General features: G+C 41.5%; 1 protein-coding gene across 1 annotated transcript in view; it reads left to right on the forward strand.

Annotated features, from left to right (window-relative positions):
* Positions 1-19,222, forward strand: part of SLC24A4 (solute carrier family 24 member 4) — a gene marked incomplete at its 5' end in the record, with an annotated part of 126,673 nt that overhangs the window by 97,113 nt on the left and 10,338 nt on the right. Inside the window, 3 exons of the mRNA XM_084630712.1 lie at positions 298-440; positions 5,939-6,108; positions 8,013-8,157. Coding sequence (XP_084486838.1) covers positions 298-440; positions 5,939-6,108; positions 8,013-8,157 — 458 coding nt within the window. The remainder of the gene's footprint in view (positions 1-297; positions 441-5,938; positions 6,109-8,012; positions 8,158-19,222) is intronic.

Below are 19,222 nucleotides of genomic sequence, written 5' to 3' on the forward strand. Positions count from 1 at the left end.
CTTCACCTTGAGCTAAATGTCCTCCATGAAACTTATTTCTGAATTAAACCTGCTTTCTGCAGCCTGCAAGCTAGGTGCAGTCCTTGTTCTTCTGTCAGGTTGATAAAATGGCCTTCAGGTGGGCAAAGCTTAGTCATTCCTGCAGTACTGAGTTTGATACTCTCTGGCTTTTCCTAGTGTAATGTTAGTTGTCGAAAAATAATCCTTGTGGGCTGGGTTACACTGCATCAGCCTGGGAGTTTGGAGAAGTATTCCAACAATCCAGGAGTCTCAGAGACCATCTTTTTGCACTTTCAGGTACAATGTGAAGATGCAAAAGTTGTTCACCATCAAAAGCATGAACGTTGGGAATGGCAACACCGTCAGCAATGAGCTGGAAGATGGTAATGAATGTTATGACATAAGCTATGATGACCCATCCATGCCATTGCTATGGAAAGGTAAGGCTGAGCAGACAGGAGTTGGACAAAGAGTTGACATACAGCGTGGGTTTTATTTTTTTCCAATGGTGATCAAAACAGTGATAATATTCAACCTTAAGCAAGAAGGACAATGACATTTTTATTCGGTTAAGTTGACAAATTCAGTGCAGCCAAGCCTTTGAGAATCATACTTCCTTCTAGAGGTGATGGAAACATGCTACTTGGTACACATGCAGCATTGCTGTCTTCCACTCTCTGGTTCAGCAATAGGCGAATGAGTTATAAAACCATAAGTGAAATATATTCTTTGCTGTGAATGCAGAAGGTAATTTTCACTTCAAGATGTGTAAGAATTAAGTTCCAGGCAGTAGGTGAAACTTGCATTGGGGTGTGATGGCCAGGGTGGCAAAAGGAACCATCCTAATGTGCGGTTGTGTCTGAATACTAGGACAGCAAGGTCTGTTCCTAAACAGATGTGGAAAGTTGGGGGGAAAGGGGAATATGGTTTCCTGCTGCCACTACAGCATGAGGGAGTCAGCATGTTTGTTCTTCTAGAATCTTTCAGCTCTGCTGCATTTCCTTCTGTCTGCTGTTTATATCCCCTCCTGTCTGAAGAACTAAGTCCTTGCTGCCTGTGAGGCTCAGCCCCTCTCACTCCTTGAGCCCTTCCTGGCTAGTCAGGTCTTGCTGCTTCATTATTTGCAAGCAACTTCAAGTATCAGGAAGCTGCATCTCCTTGAAATGTGGGCAGCATTTGGAAAGGGCAGCTAGTGGTATAAGAGAGGTGGGCTAAGGCTCTGTTTGCCCAATGCATTTTGGGTCAATCCACCTCACTGCAGACTTGCAATATGAATATGCCCCCTCCCCTTTTCTACCTTGTGTATTTGGATTAGGAGCTGTCCAGAGTAGGCACTGTCTTTTACAATGTTTTTGTACTGTGCCTAACATAATGGAGCCCCGGTCTCAGCTGGGGTCATAAACACTATTGCAGTATAAATATTAATAATCAAATAAATTCATCTTTTATATGAAGCCATGGCATGATTAAGAGAAAATCACTTTGTAGCAAGTATTATGATTCTTCTTTATGTTGGATCTTCAGGTAACAGAAGGACTATTGCATAGTGAACTATCCATTCTCTCTTGGATGCATGGGAGATTTACTCAGGGTTAGAGAATAATCTTCCTATATGACAAAAAGATGGGCAGCGCTGCATATCACTTAATTGGTCAGAGTCCTTTCAAGGAACGTTGAGGTTGGTCTGCTCCACCAGGGAGATGGTTAGAATGCAGGCCTAGGAGTTGAAAAGCCTGAGTTCTGTTTCTGGTACGGATGCTATCTTGCTGTGTGACTTTACCCAAGTCATACACATTTTTTAAGCTTCAATTTCTCTAGCCACTGTGTAAACTGGGGCTAATAATACTGAATAGTTACTTACCCCTATCTGCCTCATGGGCATGTTGTGAGGACTAATTAATGTCTGTAAAGTGCTTTGAGTTTCTCAGAGGCATTACATAAGGAGGCTAAAAATAGCATAGATCCACCCAAATTTCCTTCTCTTCAAACTTTCCCCACAACAGATTTCTTCTCTGTTAACTTTTCTGCTGTCTTGAAATCTGAGGCCAACCCCCTCCCTATATCTGACGCTTCTCCCCTTCCTCATCCTCAGGCACAATCTGAGACCACATGGGAAACCAAACCACCACTAGAAATCAGAGGTGGGATAGTGTGGGAATGGACATTACCATGGGGACAGTGGACAAAGGGAAGGAAGTGGACCTGCCTCGGGTGAGAGAGGAAGAGAAAACACGAGTGGGATAAAGATGAGGGGACAGAGAAGGAACTGTGTTGGGTAGTGGGAGAGGTGCTTCATCCAGGTTGCCTCACAACTTCAGGCATCAGGCAACAAGATCCTTCTCCTACAGACAGTCACATGGCTGCCTGCTGCACCTCATTCCTCTTGGGCAAGAACTTGCCCTGACATTGCGTCTACCTTGGCCTGCTCTTGGCTCGCTTCCTCCTGAGTTGAACTCCATCTTCCTCAGGTACTGCCAACAGTCCTCAGGTGTGTGGGGGGGAGGGGAGTGGGCGTGGGGAGGCTGCCATTGGCTGGCCTGCTGCCTTGCCTCCTACTTGTGGCTAACAAGTTTCAGAATCCACTGCTACACCACCTCAGGGTTCAATGGGCTGGATCTGACCTTAATCTGCTCCTGACCATACATACCAAGTCTGATTATTTTCTCACAAAGAACAGCTGCTCTCAGTGAGGTACTTTCTTCATACTGGTGATGTGAATTCTGTTACTGTAGGTGCAGATAAAAGGGAGGTTCACATACTGTACAGCTGCCTTTGATGCTCATACATTTTATTACTTTCAAGAGCTTCCACTGGCGAAACATAAAAGGTTCCATTACTGGATTTTCATACAGAGAGCTTTTCACCCTGAGAAAAATTCCATTTCAAGGAGGAGTTCTACACACAGAAGTGAAGGCAAAAGATTTGTACTCCTGTTAATAATGCTCCCATTTTAAAAGTACAGGCACTGTAGCTCAGTGCTCTGGGCTTTTTTTATATATATTGACCCACATTCCCCTCAGATGGCATGGGTTTGATTCCTCCCTGGTAACAGAAAACTCTTGCTAAGAGTGTGTTGTGTGAGTCTGTACTGAACACAGGTTAGATGCCACAGGGCTTGATCCAAAGCCTGTTGAAGTCAACGAGTGTTTTTCCGCTGGCTCTAGTATGCTTTGCATCAGATCCTGAGTGATGAGCAGAAAGTTTGCCTATTTGTGAAAAGAAAATACCATGGCTGGAGGATATTCCCCTTGCAGGATGTACAAAGGAGTTGCAGAAAATGCTTTTCCTTTTTTTGTAAAAACCACTTTTATGCCATTTTGTGAAATGGAACCCATCTGGACCATATGGAGCTGGGCCATGAGTTTCCAGAAGCAGATGGAATCAGATTGAAGAGAAAAACAGGCAGAATAAATGTGCTGTCAGCCTTGGAGCTGCAGTAATTCATACACCCATAATCTGTGCACTGTACCTCAATGCTGAGGTTTTTACCCTGTAATTCATCAAAGGTCCTTCCAGCTTTGGGTGACCATACATCTTGTTTTGGCTGGGACAGTCACTTTTTTTAAGCCCTGTCTCAGCCATCCCAACCTTTTTGGCAAAACTGGGCATCTGTCCCATTTTTCTCTTGCCAACTGATCATCAGCTGATAAGAGAAAACTGGACTAATGCCCAGTTTTGCCCAAAAAAAGTGGGTCGCAATCCCTAGTGGGGCATGGAGGAATGTGTGGGTGGAGGTGGAAGAGCAGCAATGCCAGCCCTGAGCAGAAGGGAAGGAGGGTTCGGGAGAGCAGCTTGGGCCAGGCCAGCCCCATGCAGGCAGGTGGTAGGGGGCTTCGGGCCAGCCCCGTGTGGGGACGAGGAGCCTTGGGCTGGCCCAGAGCCATGTCCATTTTCCCTTTGGGAAAGTATGGTCACCCTATTCTGACCTGAGCATGTTTTGCCACAATCTCATTAGTGCTCCTAGAATTAGTTCCATTGTGACTGCAGTGCTTCCGTGGTGTTTTCACTGACAACTTGCGTGATCAAGGAGTGCTTTGGAGACGTCACTGGAGAAACTCACTTGAGAGCTGCTAGTCTAGCAGGACTACGTTAAATCAAAGTGTCCGGGCTTTCTTCTTTACCAGGATTGTTGTCAAACATTTCTTTTCTCGACTAAAGCAAATGTTAGGCTGCTATGGTTGAGTCTCCTTTAAATGAGACTCAGACGACAACTGTGAGTGTTCAGGCTATCTTGGCTACACACTGCTTCACAGGAAAAATAGCCTCAGTGCAATCACTTCCTAGGGAGGCTTCAGAAAAGCACTGCTCCTTATTTTGCATCCACTGCAATATTCCATTAAATCTGGCTGAAGATATTGGGAGTGGGAGGATAATTGCTGCTTTACCTTCACCCAATATAAAATTATTCCTAGTTTCATCCTTCATTGTACATTAAACTGCAAGGCCAAAGCTACTTAACTGATCCTCTGAGTAGAACATGTTTTCTTTTGAAACTTTAAGATATCTTTATGTGCCTCATGTGAGCACCATGCCCTCACCAAAAGCCTCATTTTAATGAAACACAAAACAGTGTCTTGTAAAGTTCTGCCTCCCCCAGTACCAAGAGGCTCAAGCACAGGAGGGTAAAGGGGTGTATTGGTGATTTACAATCTCACCCAGGGGTTTTTTGGGGGGTGAATGTTAATGGGAGGATCTGTTCCCAGATCCCAAAACGTATGTGTTAGAAGATGCTACAAGCTGCAGAGCTGCAATAGATGATGTAGTTTGCACATGTATGTTGAAACTGACCTCATCCTGAAAAAACAAAAATATTTAATCACTGGAGTGAAAAACAGATGTAGGCTCAATAACTACGTAGCTTTCTATGCATTTATATGACAGAGCAATTCTAATTCCTTTGTTTGAGTTGAATGTTTTCCCAAATTTCCTTTGCTTCCTGGCTGAAACTATGCACTAATGATTGTCTTTCACTTTTGCCTCCTAAATTCTGTTCCTCTTAATGTAAGTAACCTGCTGTCAAAAAGAAAAAAAAAAAAAGGCAATATACTCAAACAGTAAAGAATGCTGTTTTCTCTCCCCCCGCCCCCTTACTCAGGGGATAATTTTTATTTCAATCACATGCATACTTCTTGCCCTGTTTTCTAACTGCACATGGGTATGTCTCCTGTCTGCTGAGCCTTGCTGTGTTTGCTATGTGTAGTTTGTAGCATTTATGGAAATACTTGCATGGATTTGTTAAGTTTAAGAAGCCTTTGATTACACTTGTATTGATTCCTAGTATAATATAGTGCCTTTTATTATTGTAATACCGTACCACAACTCTTTGTATAATTTTAAAGTTCCTTTGTATTAAAGGATCAATTATAACAATTATCCCGAAGTAATAGTGTTAAATTTGAATAGTTTGAAATCCCATATTGTTAAAGATATTGATAATATTCTATTCAATTAAATTGAAGTTCTGCAGGGACTGGGAACCCAACACTAAGGGACCCTGACAGGCCTCTAGAAGAGGCAACAGGCTGCACAGCTGCTAAGCACCTTAAACTGGATAGCATTACCGTTTTCAAAGAGCTGTATATGCTCTCTCAGTTGTGGGTGGTTTGTGCAAAGCTTGCTAACCCATGATGAATGGTGATGGTCTGTAAACAAAGAAAAATGGTGGCCCAGGATGAATGGCTAGATGAGACCCATACCAATGTATATCCACTCAAGATAGTGAAAACCCCCTTCAACACATGATCTGAATCAGGTAGAAAGGGAGAGCCAATGATGATCAGATTTGTGCAGCTCAAGAAACACTGTGGGATTGTTGCTAGCAAATTCAAGAATTCAGGTAAATGTGATCCCCTGCATGAGTCACAATGGGGCAACTCTAGGCAAAGGGAAGCCTGATGAAATGAATTTCCCAACTAACTCTTGGCATTGTGATCACTAGTGAAGGGAAAGCAGCAATATGGCAAAAACCCTGTGGTAATGGTGGATGAGATCATCTGCTCCAGTCCCCCAAAATTCCGCTTCCCTGAAGCTGGCTTACGAATAATGATTACAAATAAATTTGGACCCAGAACCAGACTGCGGATGGCAAGCAGGCTCATTATTAACGAGGTAAGTTCACTAAGAGAATAACAAATGAGTGCTTTGAAGGGGGTTTGCCAAAGGACCTCTTTTCCACTCCGTGTTCTTTTATAGTGATGCTTTTGGCGTTGGAATCACAAGTTGACTCTCCAACTCAGCTCCTAGGGCAGTGGAGACTTAAGTCACTTTCTAGTGACTATACTGATTGGTAACTAGGACAGGATGATAGGAGTCATACTAAGCCCTTTTCACTGAAGGGTATGTCACTATGGAAGAGGGGCCCTTGAAGGTACAAGGGGAAGAAAGATTAGGAAGCTCCTCTTGTTAGAAGAATTTTTTTTTTCCCTTTAGCCACCGGAATTGCATTTGAGCACTTATAAGAGTAGTGAACTGAGGGAAGATAACATAATAGATAAATCAACCATAGGACCTTATTAATTGTTTTAATAGTTGGACAGAGCTTCAAATAACATCAGACATTTGCCTAATGCGTTAATCTTTACAGTCCTGAGTTATATATAACAAATGGGAAAGCAGATCAGACTTTTCACAAGGGACGTTTTCTTCAGACAGGCTCAGATTAGCCCTTGGTGAACATGTTGTCACCACGAGAGACTCTTTCACATAACCTTGCAGCAAAAGTCCTGAGAATAGTCAAATGACAAGGTCCATGGCAAAATCCCATTGACTTCAGTGGAGCCAGGATTTCATCCTTTGTTTCTGAGTAACTTGAAGTCCAAGTGAAGGCCTTTTTTATTTTGGGATTTACGAGTATAGGAAAAATAGATTCTTGCAAGTTTCAGTAACTTAGGGGAGATAACACAGCTCCCAGGACTATAGAACACTGAACAGCCCATGGCAGTTTAGCAGAAATTTGGCATGTTTGGGTGAGGGAGGGGGAAAATCCAACTAACAACCATACACAAATATGTTTTTAGAAAGTCAGCTCTCTGGTGCAATACAAGGAGTGGGAGAAGTTCAGCTAAACCACTTAGTAGCAACTGGGTTGCTTTCCAGCCAATTAGCTGATCCATAAGAAAGTATTTTTGAATCGTGAAATGGCCAGAAAGCTGGTATTTTTAGTTTGCAAAACTAAACCCCAAACCAGAGGTGGTTTGGATGTGGGTCCCACTGTATGCAAACCACCAAAGTTTTGGCAATGTATTGTGGATTTGAGTTCTCTCTACTTTCAGTTCCCTTTTCAGTTACATTAGGTTTAGAATTGTTTCACGTGCTGGCAGCACCTTTGATGTTCAAGGTAGGGTAAAGCACTTTCAAGTGAGTTGGCGCAGCTGCCATTAAAAAGACAGCACTTGCCGATAGTTATTGCATCATTCCACCTACGATAGCACAGCTCACGCCTTTCCAAACTGTATGGAATTAGTGCAGTGTCTCAGCTCTCATCATGTGGTGAATATTTATTTTGAATAGCAACCACTGTAGCTACTGTAGTCCAGTGAGCATAGCAACATGTGCTCCAAAAAAGCAATGGGCAAACCCTTATGTTTAATCAGACCAGGGATGCTGCAGGGCTAATCCACACCCTTTTGAAAAGTGTCCCAGGATCTTTATACTCTACCTGGGGGGGATGGGGTAGGGAAGGAATTGGAGCAGGGCAGAAGTGACCTAAGTTAATGTCTCATCTGAAGGACAGCACCTCTGATAGTGCAGCACCTCTGACAGTACAGCACTGCAGCATCACCGCTGGGTATGAGCCCAACTCCTGGCTTGAGGCCTGAAGCCATAGGTGAGAAATGCTTCCAAGTGAGCCATGTTCATTACTCGGTGCTAAAATAGGATTCATTTGAGAATTTGATCAGGGCTTCCAAGGTGGTAGGGTTTGAAAGAACAGAGCTGACCAGGTGAACAAGATTAGCAAAGTTAAGAGTTTTTCAAAGATTACATTGGTTTCTTTGGTCTGTGTTCCTGTGCAGCGTCAGCGACTAATCCACTCTGCCAATGGCATGAGCAAAACGATTCAAAATGGGAAACGTGAAAATATTGAAAATGGGAACATCATTGTGGAAAATCAAGAGGAGGAGAATGAGCATGACAATGCATCTCCCTTTTCACCACCAGGTAGGTTTGATCTTCAAGAGAATGAGGGTGCTAAACAATGAACAACAGAACAGAATTAAAATGCCAAAAAATGGGTTGTAGAGACAGTCAAGAGCCAGTCAGATGGAACTATGCAATTGATCTGAAGTTGTTTTGCTAGGGTTAAATGACAATAAAACTCAGCTGGAGGTCACATGAAATGTGAATGGGCCATTGTTAGGTTCAGGACATTGATTTCCAACTGTGATGTGCTGCTTGAGTGGAGATCTAGGGTAAGCCCTCAAGACTGATCTGGAGTTTTCCACGGTTGGGCTGGATGTATAATGGTGGTAGCTGGAAGAGGGGACTAAATACATAACCTACATCAATCTAATCAGCACACCCCCAATAATAGCTTTGGAATGAACTATTTACACTGGCCTCCTGATGAACAGTAAGCTGGTGCACACATGTATGTTAATGACAGGGCAGAAAGACTTCTTGAAGGAAAAGGAATTAAAAAGGAGGTTCAGAATAACAAGTGGAAACACAGGCCCTCATGGTCATATACATGTTTGTATGTTATATATGTTTCTCATATATAAAAAGTGACTAATACTACCCACTTTTTGAAAGCACTTTGAAATCCTCTGATGAAAGGGGCTATATACAGGGAAAGTGTTATTGTGGTGATTTACATAGCACTTTATATGTTGATTCTGTTGATTCATTTCAAAATGCTCTACAGATCATATAGCAGGAATTAATTCACCTGCCACTGAAATGTAGCCATATCTGGGGTGGTGCACAACAGCTGTTTAACAGCAGAAAACAACATATCTATACAATGAAGAATAATGCTAACTCCTGTTGAAACTGAAGGGCGAATTATAGATGTTGAGCATTAAAGAGAAGAGAATGCTGTTTGATTTCTGTGAGGCTCCATTTCTAAAAGGTTAATTATCAAAGCAGAAATGCCGTTGATCTTAGGAAATACTGGAGCCCACTGAAAGAGATGATGTGTGAAGAAAGATTGGTTGAAACTATATATTTTCACATTTATTGCAGTGTGCACTATTATTGGAACCCATTATGTAATAAATACCTGGTCTCCTGTGATGATAAAACATGGTAGACAATTGATCTGTTAAAGAAACAGACCTGTTAGATGGATTGCTGGCAACAAACGAGTGCATTTGTGCAGAGGTTTTTTACTGTTTGTACAGCAGAATAAATTGAGCTTATTTACACATATGGACGCACATGACCATGCTAATGTGACAATTTGAAATCAATGTAAATTTACACAGATAATTGTAAACACAAGGGTGAATGGTCAGGTTTATAAAGATAATTTTTAATCTAGATATTTTCAGTACATTCTTTGCTACCAGTTCTGTTTGGAGCACCACAGTCCCATATTGCATTTCATATTTCTAAACAGAGCAGAACCTGAGCACAGGGCAGTTGTTACCCAGAGCCTAAAGTTTTACTACTACTACATAAATCACTCCTCTGGTGGCTGGAAGTTTTTATCATTTCTGGGTTTGTTCAGTACCCAGGAGACTTGATTGTAAATGGAGGGGGAGGGAGGGGGGAGATCCTAGTAAGGCTTCCTATGTCTTACAGTATTCATGGTAGCATAAGGGTTTGATCTGAGGCATTATTTTGAATTGGCATTGTTTTAAGGCAGTATTTCTGATTTTATTAAGAATGTTTTTCAGATAATTAAGGCCCAACAGGCCGGAGTGGAATAGGTGATGAGACACTTCAGACTACAATAGAGGAAAAGTTCAGCTAGAACTGGAAGAGTTTACATAAGAGCCGAGGGACTAGATATTTAAAATCTTTATTATTTTCAGCTTTTCTTACTCCCCTGTTGTCTGGGAAGATTATCTATTGCTTGGATGCTCATTGCTCAGCTCACATACTCTGAGGGAGAATTCTGCTATTTTTTGCTCTCAAAAGCGCCCACTTCAATAACATTGGGAAAATGTAAAGAAACAACATGCTTTGTTGTTTAAGAGCCAGGGTACAATCAGCAGCCTAAAAAAATCTGACATTTGAAATTGGCTTTAGGGAGAAAGGTAATTTTCAGACAGTTTCCCCGCATCCCCTCTGTCTATCTTTTGATGCATTTTCAGGCCAGGAATAAGGAACATACATTTTCTAAAGATCAGAAGTTCATGTATTCTTTCTGTACTATAAAGAACTCTAGGAAGAATAGACACCGGAAGGATTTTCCAGGCTAGGTGCTTCCAGTTTGCAAAGTAGGGAATTCACTTTAATTAAAGTTTTTTTTTGTTTTTTGTTTTTGTTTTTTTAGAGTCTCAGTTAAGATGGCCAAGGATTAGTCCAAACATTTTTTTCTGCTGCTCTAGAGTCATGTCTCTTTTTGGTTTTGATTTGCTTCTTCAAGTTACGCACCATGGTTACTTTTGTCAGAACATCTTTCTTCTGAAATAGATGTTAGTGCAGTTTAACCTACCTCAGATAATGCTGCATTTGAATGTATTGTCTTAAAGATCTACTCCCTGTTATGTGTGGTGCCCCCTCAGTGGTAGGGTTCAGTCATAGAACTAAGGCTTTCGGGCACTGGAATTGGAAGTAAAAGGAGAGTTATGTGAAGGAAGTAAAGATAGTCTCAAGCTACAAAATCCAGGCAGGATCCTAGACTGAATTTCAAACACCCCAAATTTCAGAGGGGTTCCAGATTTGTTTCGGGCCCATCTCGAGACGCAAGACAGCAGCAGCTGCTGTGGAAGGGATTATTATACTACCAGATCTTGACTTTGGCTTGTATGGAAAAGTAACAATTCTCCCTAAAAAGAGTACCTTGATCTCTCCTGATCTGCAGGTTAACATTTGGACAATTAGCATTTAAGAGCTGAGGCTCATCTGACACTCTGCTGTTTGGTTAATACAAAGTAGACAGTAAACAGCGCATGGGCTAAAAAATGTGAATATAAGAATAATAAGAATAGCCATACTGGGTCAGACCAAAGGTCCATCCAGCCCAGTATCCTCTCTGCCAACAGGTTTCAGAGTAACAGCCGTGTTAGTCTGTATTCGCAAAAAGAAAAGGAGGACTTGTGGCACCTTAGAGACTAACCAGTTTATTAGAGCATAAGCTTTCGTGAGCTACAGCTCACTTCCTCAGATGCATATCGTGGAAACTGCAGCAGGCTTTATATATACACAGAGAATATGAAACAATACCTATTCCCACCCCACTGTCCTGCTGGTAATAGCTTATCTAAAGTGATTTCCAGCACAAATCCAGGTTTTCTCACCCTCCACCCCCCCACACAAATTCACTCTCCTGCTGGTGATAGCCCATCCAAAGTGACAACTCTTTACACAATGTGCATGACAATCAAGCTGGGCTATTTCCTGCACAAATCCAGGTTCTCACATCCCCCCCACCCCCATACACACACAAACTCACTCTCCTGCTGGTAATAGCTCATCCAAACTGACCACTCTTCAAGTTAAAATCCAAGTTAAACCAGAACATCTCGGGGGGGGGGGGGTAGGAAAAAACAAGAGGAAACAGGCTACCTTGCATAATGACTTAGCCACTCCAAGTCTCTATTTAAGCCTGAGCTGTAGCTCACGAAAGCTTATGCTCTAATAAATTGGTTAGTCTCTAAGGTGCCACAAGTCCTCCTTTTCTCTCTGCCAACAGTGGCCAATACCAGGTGCCCCAGAGGGAGTGAACCTAACAGGTAATGATCAAGTGATCTCTCTCCTGACATCCATCTCCACCCTCTGACAAACAGAGGCTAGGGACACCATTCCTTACCCAGTTAAAGCCCTGTTACCATTAAACATTTTTTTAAAAAAATTCAGTTTATAAAAGTTTAAAAAGGAAAAAAGGAATCTTCCCCCCCCTGCCCCCGAGATCACAGCTACTTAAATCCCTTTTATTCAAACTGGGTGGTTAAATAACACAATTTTAAAAGTAGAATTTAAAGTCAGCTCAGCCCTGTAGATTGTGCACAAACTAATAAATTATTGTTCCTCAGGATAGTTTTAAAGAAAGAATCCCCTCTGGTCTGTCAGTGCCCATTTAAGATAGAATGATCTAGAAGGGGAATGACAGGTTTCAGAGTATCAGCCGTGTTAGTCTGTATCCGCAAAAAGAAAAGGAGTACTTGTGGCACCTTAGAGACTAAAAAATTTATTTGAGCATAAGCTTTCGAGGCAGTGCTCAGTATTAAGTGTGGAGAGACTGAGCTGAGGAATGACAATAGGATTATTTCATTTCCTGGGCAGGTGGAGGCCAGGTATACAGTTATGGAGATGGCTCACTTGACCTTGTAGGGAAGGTGTCCTTGTGAATCCTTTGGAGCAGCATTGTTAAGAAATGCTGGAGTACATCAGAATGAGATTGAATTGGCATATCTTGAGAATGAGCTGATGTGTATGAGCCCTTGCACAGCTTAGTTGCCTGTTAGAGCCCCGATTCAGAAAAAGCACTTAAACACATGCTTAACTGTAAGCACATATTTCAGAGTAGCAGCTGTGTTAGTCTGTATTCGCAAAAAGAAAAGGAGTACTTGTGGCACCTTAGAGACTAACCAATTTATTTGAGCATAAGCTTTCTTGAGCTACAGCTCACTGCATCGGATGCATAAAGTGGAAAATGCAGTGAGGATGTTTTATACACACAGACCATAAAAAAATGGGTGTTTATCACTTCAAAAGGTTTTCTCTCCCCCCACTCCACTCTCCTGCTGCTAATAGCTTCTCTAAAGTGATCACTCTCCTTACAATGTGTACGATAATCTAGGTGGGCCATTTCCAGCACAAGTCCAGGGTTTAACAAGAACGTCTGAGGAACAGTGTGGGGGGGAGGGGTAGGAAAAAACAAGGGGAAATAGGTTACCTTGCATAATGACTTAACCACTCCCAGTCTCTATTCAAGCCTAAGTTAATTGTATCCAGTTTGCAAATGAATTCCAATTCAGCAGTCTCTCGCTGGAGTCTGGTTTTGAAGTTTTTCTGTTGTAATATCGCAACTTTCATGTCTGTAATCAAGTGACCAAAGAGATTGAAGTGTTCTCCGACTGGTTTTTGAATGTTATAGTTCTTGGTGTCTGATTTGTGTCCATTTATTCTTTTACATAGAGACTGTCCAGTTTGGCCAATTTACATGGCAGAGGGGCATTGCTGGCATATGATGGCATATATCACATTGGTAGATGTGCAGGCGAACGAGCCTCTGATACCCATAGCAGTGCCGCTGATTTGAAGGTATACATTGTCCCCAAATATGAAATAGTTATGGGTGAGGACAAAGTCACAAAGTTCAGCCACCAGGTTTGCCGTGACATTATCGGGGACAGTGTTCCTGATGGCTTGTAGTCCATCTTTGGGTGGAATGTTGGTGTAGAGGGCATCTACATCCATAGTGAAGAAACAGATTGACAGAGCCAGAAGAGTACCCATAAGTCACCTACTACAGGACAGGCCTAACAAAGAAAATAACAGAACGCCACTAGCCGTCACCTTCAGCCCCCAACTAAAACCTCTCCAACGCATTATCAAGGATCTACAATGTATCCTGAAGGACGACCCATCACTCTCACAAATCTTGGGAGACAGGCCAGTCCTTGCCTACAGACAGCCCCCCAACCTGAAGCGAATACTCACCAGCAACTACATACCACACAACAGAACCACTATCCCAGGAACCTATCCTTGCAACAAAGCCCGTTGCCAACTGTGCCCACATATCTATTCAGGGGACACCATCACAGGGCCTAATAACATCAGCCACACCATCAGAGGCTTGTTCACCTGCACATCTACCAATGTGATATATGCCATCATGTGCCAGCAATGCCCCTCTGCCATGTACATTGGTCAAACTGGACAGTCTCTACGTAAAAGAATAAATGGACACAAATCAGATGTCAAGAATTATAACATTCATAATCCAGTCAGAGAACTCTTCAATCTCTCTGGTCACGCGATTGCAGACATGAAAGTTGCGATATTACAACAGAAGAACTTCAAAACCAGACTCCAGCAAGAGACTGCTGAATTGGAATTCATTTGCAAATTGGATACAATTAACTTAGGCTTGAATAGAGACTGGGAGTGGTTAAGTCATTATGCAAGGTAACCTATTTCCCCTTGTTTTTTCCTACCCCTCCCCCCCCCCTGTTCCTCAGAGTTCTTGTTGAACCCTGGATTTGTGCTGGAAATGGCCCACCTTGATTATCATACACATTGTAAGGAGAGTGATCACTTTAGAGAAGCTATTGCCAGCAGGAGAGTGGGGTGGGGGGAGAGAAAACCTTTTGAAGTGATAAACACCCGCTTTTTCATGGTCTGTGTGTATAAAACATCCTCACTGCATTTTCCACTTTATGCATCTGATGCAGTGAGCTGTAGCTCACGAAAGCTTATGCTCAAATAAATTGGTTAGTCTCTAAGGTGCCACAAGTACTCCTTTTCTTTTTGTAAGCACATAATTAAATCCCATTTATTGCTACATCTTCAAGCCTCTTGTAAAAGTGTGGATTGTTTTGAACTCCCATTGACTTAATGGAAATTGAGAACTCCTTGTTGCACAGGGTGGGTCCTAAATTCACTGTAATGAAATATTATGTTTGTGAAGATAAGAATTTTTTTCCAGAACTAAAAAGATAGAGCTACTGGCCAAGGAGGTTAGCAAATCCTACCCATTATCCTATGGCCCTGGCATCTTGAAAGGACATTAAAAACAGACAGTTTGGAACAAAAACTTGCAGATTTGATGTTGCTCTAGGTCATTCCATTGGTAATCCACCAACTGAACAGAGCTATAACCACAAGACAAAGGTACCTAAAAGTAATATGTTGTGACGAAAATTCTGTTTCCCTCTTGGGCTGCATATGTGCCTCTATTTGCAATCAGAGTTGGATTGCTGTTCTCTATCACAGCACAGATGTCTGTGCCGATTCACATGACACAAAATATAGATTGATTTTTTCATAAATTAGACAAGAAAATGTGTGCATTTGCCAATTGTCCTCCTTCTTGGTAAGAAAGATGGTGGTCCCTGTTGTGATTGGATTTACAATGGAGAAGTAACAGGTTATGACTTTCTTTTAAGTAGCACTTATGTTGTATCCATCTCTTTAAAAGACAAAGCTATAGGAAGCCTGTTCTCTGCTCAAAGATGTGGTAACAAAATAGACAGTAATAAGGAAAACCAAACAAACAGTGGAACTAACAGATATACTGAGCATCTCCACTCAATAACTTCTTTCTTTTTGTTGCATTCCCTCCTTTGTAGATCTGGAGTAACTCCAGTGTAATGGACAGCAGAATTTGTCGTTGTAGACTCAGATAAATTCTTCACATCAGGGACCTGTTTTCATTGTAGTGGACACTGCTTGTAAGATACCCAGTCATGGCATACACTGAGAAGTGTAACATGCTGGATCCAGTCATGGTGCAGGCAGAGTGATCTCTGAGAGGCTGTAATAAAGATCTGTTTGTTGGAAGTAGAACTGGCAGGGAAAACAGAACTTCCATCCCACAGAAACTTTTGAGGTTTTGGATACAATTTTCCAATTTAGGGTGAAAAATAAAAACTTGACATTTTTGCAGATCAAACTCTGAAAAACTGAAATTCTGAAAGGGCATTTTCCATTTAAAAAAAAACCAAAAACTATTCAAACATAAAATTCCTGACCTGCTGTAGTCTGAACCTTTTGGGTTTTGTCTCTGGCTTCCATGATCAGTACCACAGTAGGGATGTAACATTTGTAACATATTCATTTGTTAAGTGCCTAGCACGCAGAAGACTCTTAAAAACAAATTAGGCTGATTGGCTAATTTACATACACTAAATTTCATACACTAGTCCAATCAATCCTTAGCCCTTGAGAATAACATCATTTTGTTGCAGGAATTATACTTCTTGCTTGGGTTAGTACAAGAGCTCCTATGTGGAGCTGTACACTCCTCATTACTACATGACTTAAGATCAAAATTTGAATTAAATATTGCTGATGATGATTAGTCCTAAATCTCAGCTGTAAATTATAAAGCATAATTAGGACTCAGGAGATAGGGAACTTAAAATCCATTTTCATTAGTGGAAAAAGACTGTTTTGTTTAAAAAGTTAAAGTAACAAATTTTGAAACTGATAAAATGAAACACTTTTTAAAAAACAAAGACACCGACAGTGCCAGCTCCTCAATTGGTGTAAATGGCACAACTCGATTAATTCTACTCTGATTTACACCAGCTGAGGATCTGGATCAATTTATAATTAATGAGTGGAATTCATTGCCACCAGTTACACTGAAGCGAAATGCTTGGTAGAATTAAAAAAAGGACTAGAATAGGCATGGTCAGCATTTTTTTTTGTCAAGTTTCAAAATTTCAAACAAAAACAGAGGAACGTCTACAGAAAGGTCTACAAAATCTTTCCTGTTTCTCAACCAGTTTATCACCAATTGGAATAAACATCTCCTAGATGTGTCAACACTCATGCTTCGAGACTCCAGCTTCAACCACTAACTGCCTGGGGTTAGAAAGAAGCTCCCTCCATAACTGTCCGTTTTTGAGGGTTTTGACACTTTCTCTAAAGCATTTGGTACAAGTCACTGTCAGAGAGCATACCAGAGTAGATGGACCATTGGTTTGACTCTGTCTCGCAGGCCCTAATTGAAGTTACACAATAATACACTGAATAATGCACTCTTCCTACTTACTTGTTCCTCCTTCATTCCCAGAAGAAATGATTCAATGGCCTAGATATCAAGTTTGAAATACCTGAACTGCAGCAGTGCGTTTGACTCCTGGCAGTGTTACCACAGCCTTTGGCCCATCTCAGCTAGATAAAACTGAGTTCCATGTGTAACGCTGCCTGCAGCAACTCAAGAGTGTGAGGACCAGCCTCAGGGCAGATTGTTAGGAGCCAGGGCACAAACCCCAGATTGGCTGTGAATTCTATACTTAGAGTTTGCCAGCCAATTGTCAAGTGTAAACTCTTCAGGTACTATAAGATCCTAAACATGGAGCTGTAGACAGTCCCCTTAGTACTCCAATCTGTCTCGCCACCCAGGTGAGCATACCTTTGTGATAAATTGTCTCTTACATCAAGAATCACAGCAATATTCAGGTTACTCACAGTCCCAAAGGACCAGTCACTTACCCCAGGTCAATGGCACTTTAAATCTCACACCAAAGACTATTGTAGCCAATTCATTAATAAACTATATACAGATTTGTGAAACAGGAAAAGGAAACAGTTATTTACAAGGTGAAAGCAGGTAAACATATACACACAAATGAGTTATAATCTTAAATTTCAAAAGCCTCTATGTTCAGCAAAGTCTCTATATTCTTTAGGGCTACCTCAGGCTACACAGCTGGGGATCCTTTCCCCTGCCCCCTTCCCCCGAGACCAAACAGCATAAAGATACCTAGTTCCTTTTGTCTGGGGTTTTTATCCCCCTTCTGACATGTCCTCTGAGCTGCAAACTCAGCTGATCTGGGGGCAGGGACAGGGGGAAATCCACTTGCATGACTCATTTTCATGGGGGGGAGAGCAGAACAACAAAGTATTTTATCCTCTTAACATCTGGTGTTGATGGACCTTTCCTGTAGGGAAGGATGTAAGACCTTCTGTTGATGAGCAGCCCTTCACACTAATTTAATGTCTCTTTCCTGTCGGTGTTTTACATAGTCACAGAGGTGCACAATACAACCGCTCAGATATTGGCTTACAATATGAAATTCAGATGTTACAAGTGAGATTAATGCATGCAACAACTCAGACGCATTCAATAAAATCTAAACACATTCTTATCATTTTAACACCTGGCTTAACAATACTAACACACAGGTGAGCCAGACTGATTCCAGCTATGTATTTGTCAGTGTTCAGTTGAGATGTGGGGACTTTGGCATGAGCTGACAGCTGATCTGCCAGTATCACACTGTGTGGTTTACCAAGTGTGGGATTTTTGGGTGAGACTTTAAAACGGAGTTCCTGTCTGCTGAATGTGGATATTGCAAACCATTGACACTTTTTTTTAAAAGTAGGGCTTTGACCAATATTCCCTTCTCATCACTATTGTTCTGTGTGTTGTTTACCTGTTATCTTTCACCTAGAGATGGCTGCATTTTAATGGGAAAGTGATTCCTGCAAGTATAAATCTCCTTAGTGAGGAAATAGAGGCATATAGCATTAGAGGAATATATTGAAAATTACTATAAGACTTTTCATTGTAGCACTGTCTCTTTGGAATGTTTGGCTCCCAAAGCCTCTTATACACAGTGCAGAGCATATGGATTTGAAAAAGATTGAAATACTTGAAACAAGACAGGAATTATTCTGCTCTCAGCTAAACTAGTATAATTCACAAGTAACTCTACGTTAGTCAGTTGCACCAGCATAAAATTTGTGTAAGTTAGAGCAGAATCCAGACCAATGTTTCTGGACGCTTTTGTTAATGAAGCAAAAATCCTCCAACTGCAGGATGAGTGGGCAACTGTCTCACTAAATTACTGGAAAAAAAATAAGGACCTGATTCTCATCTCTCACTGGTGTAACGCTTCATTGGTCTTAGACCTGATTTACTCTAGAGTAGAATCAGGCTGGTATGTTTTCCCTGTCACATGGGTAAGAAGAGATCCCTGTTTTGCTAGATAACAAGTATGGTGTTTGCAGTTGCTGTCTTTCATTTTCTTTTTTGGGGGTATGTACCCTGACAGGGATCCTACTTAAGGTCCTGAATCAACAAAGCACTTAAGGACATGTTAAACCATGACTGCTCACATTGACTTTCCACTAATTTTGCTAAATCAAGGCCTAAATGGATAGCTCTTTTGTGACAAAAAAAAGAAATCCCCATTACAAAGCATTGGTCCAGCTGTCTTCATTGCAGCGCAGGCTCATATAAGCATTGGAAAGCTGTAGTTTCAGCATTACTACTATCTTTTAAAGCTGAAGGCAGCATAATATTTGTTTGTGCTCTCTATAACTAATTTTTGATTCATTAAAGAAAGAATCAAGGGACATTAATGCAGATTCTGGTCTCACTTACACCAGTTTTACAGTGGTGTAACTCTGACTACAGTGGAGATGTATC

This window comes from Lepidochelys olivacea (genome assembly GCF_965140295.1).
Source record: "Lepidochelys olivacea isolate rLepOli2 genome assembly, chromosome: 6".
Taxonomy (NCBI): domain Eukaryota; kingdom Metazoa; phylum Chordata; order Testudines; family Cheloniidae; genus Lepidochelys; species Lepidochelys olivacea.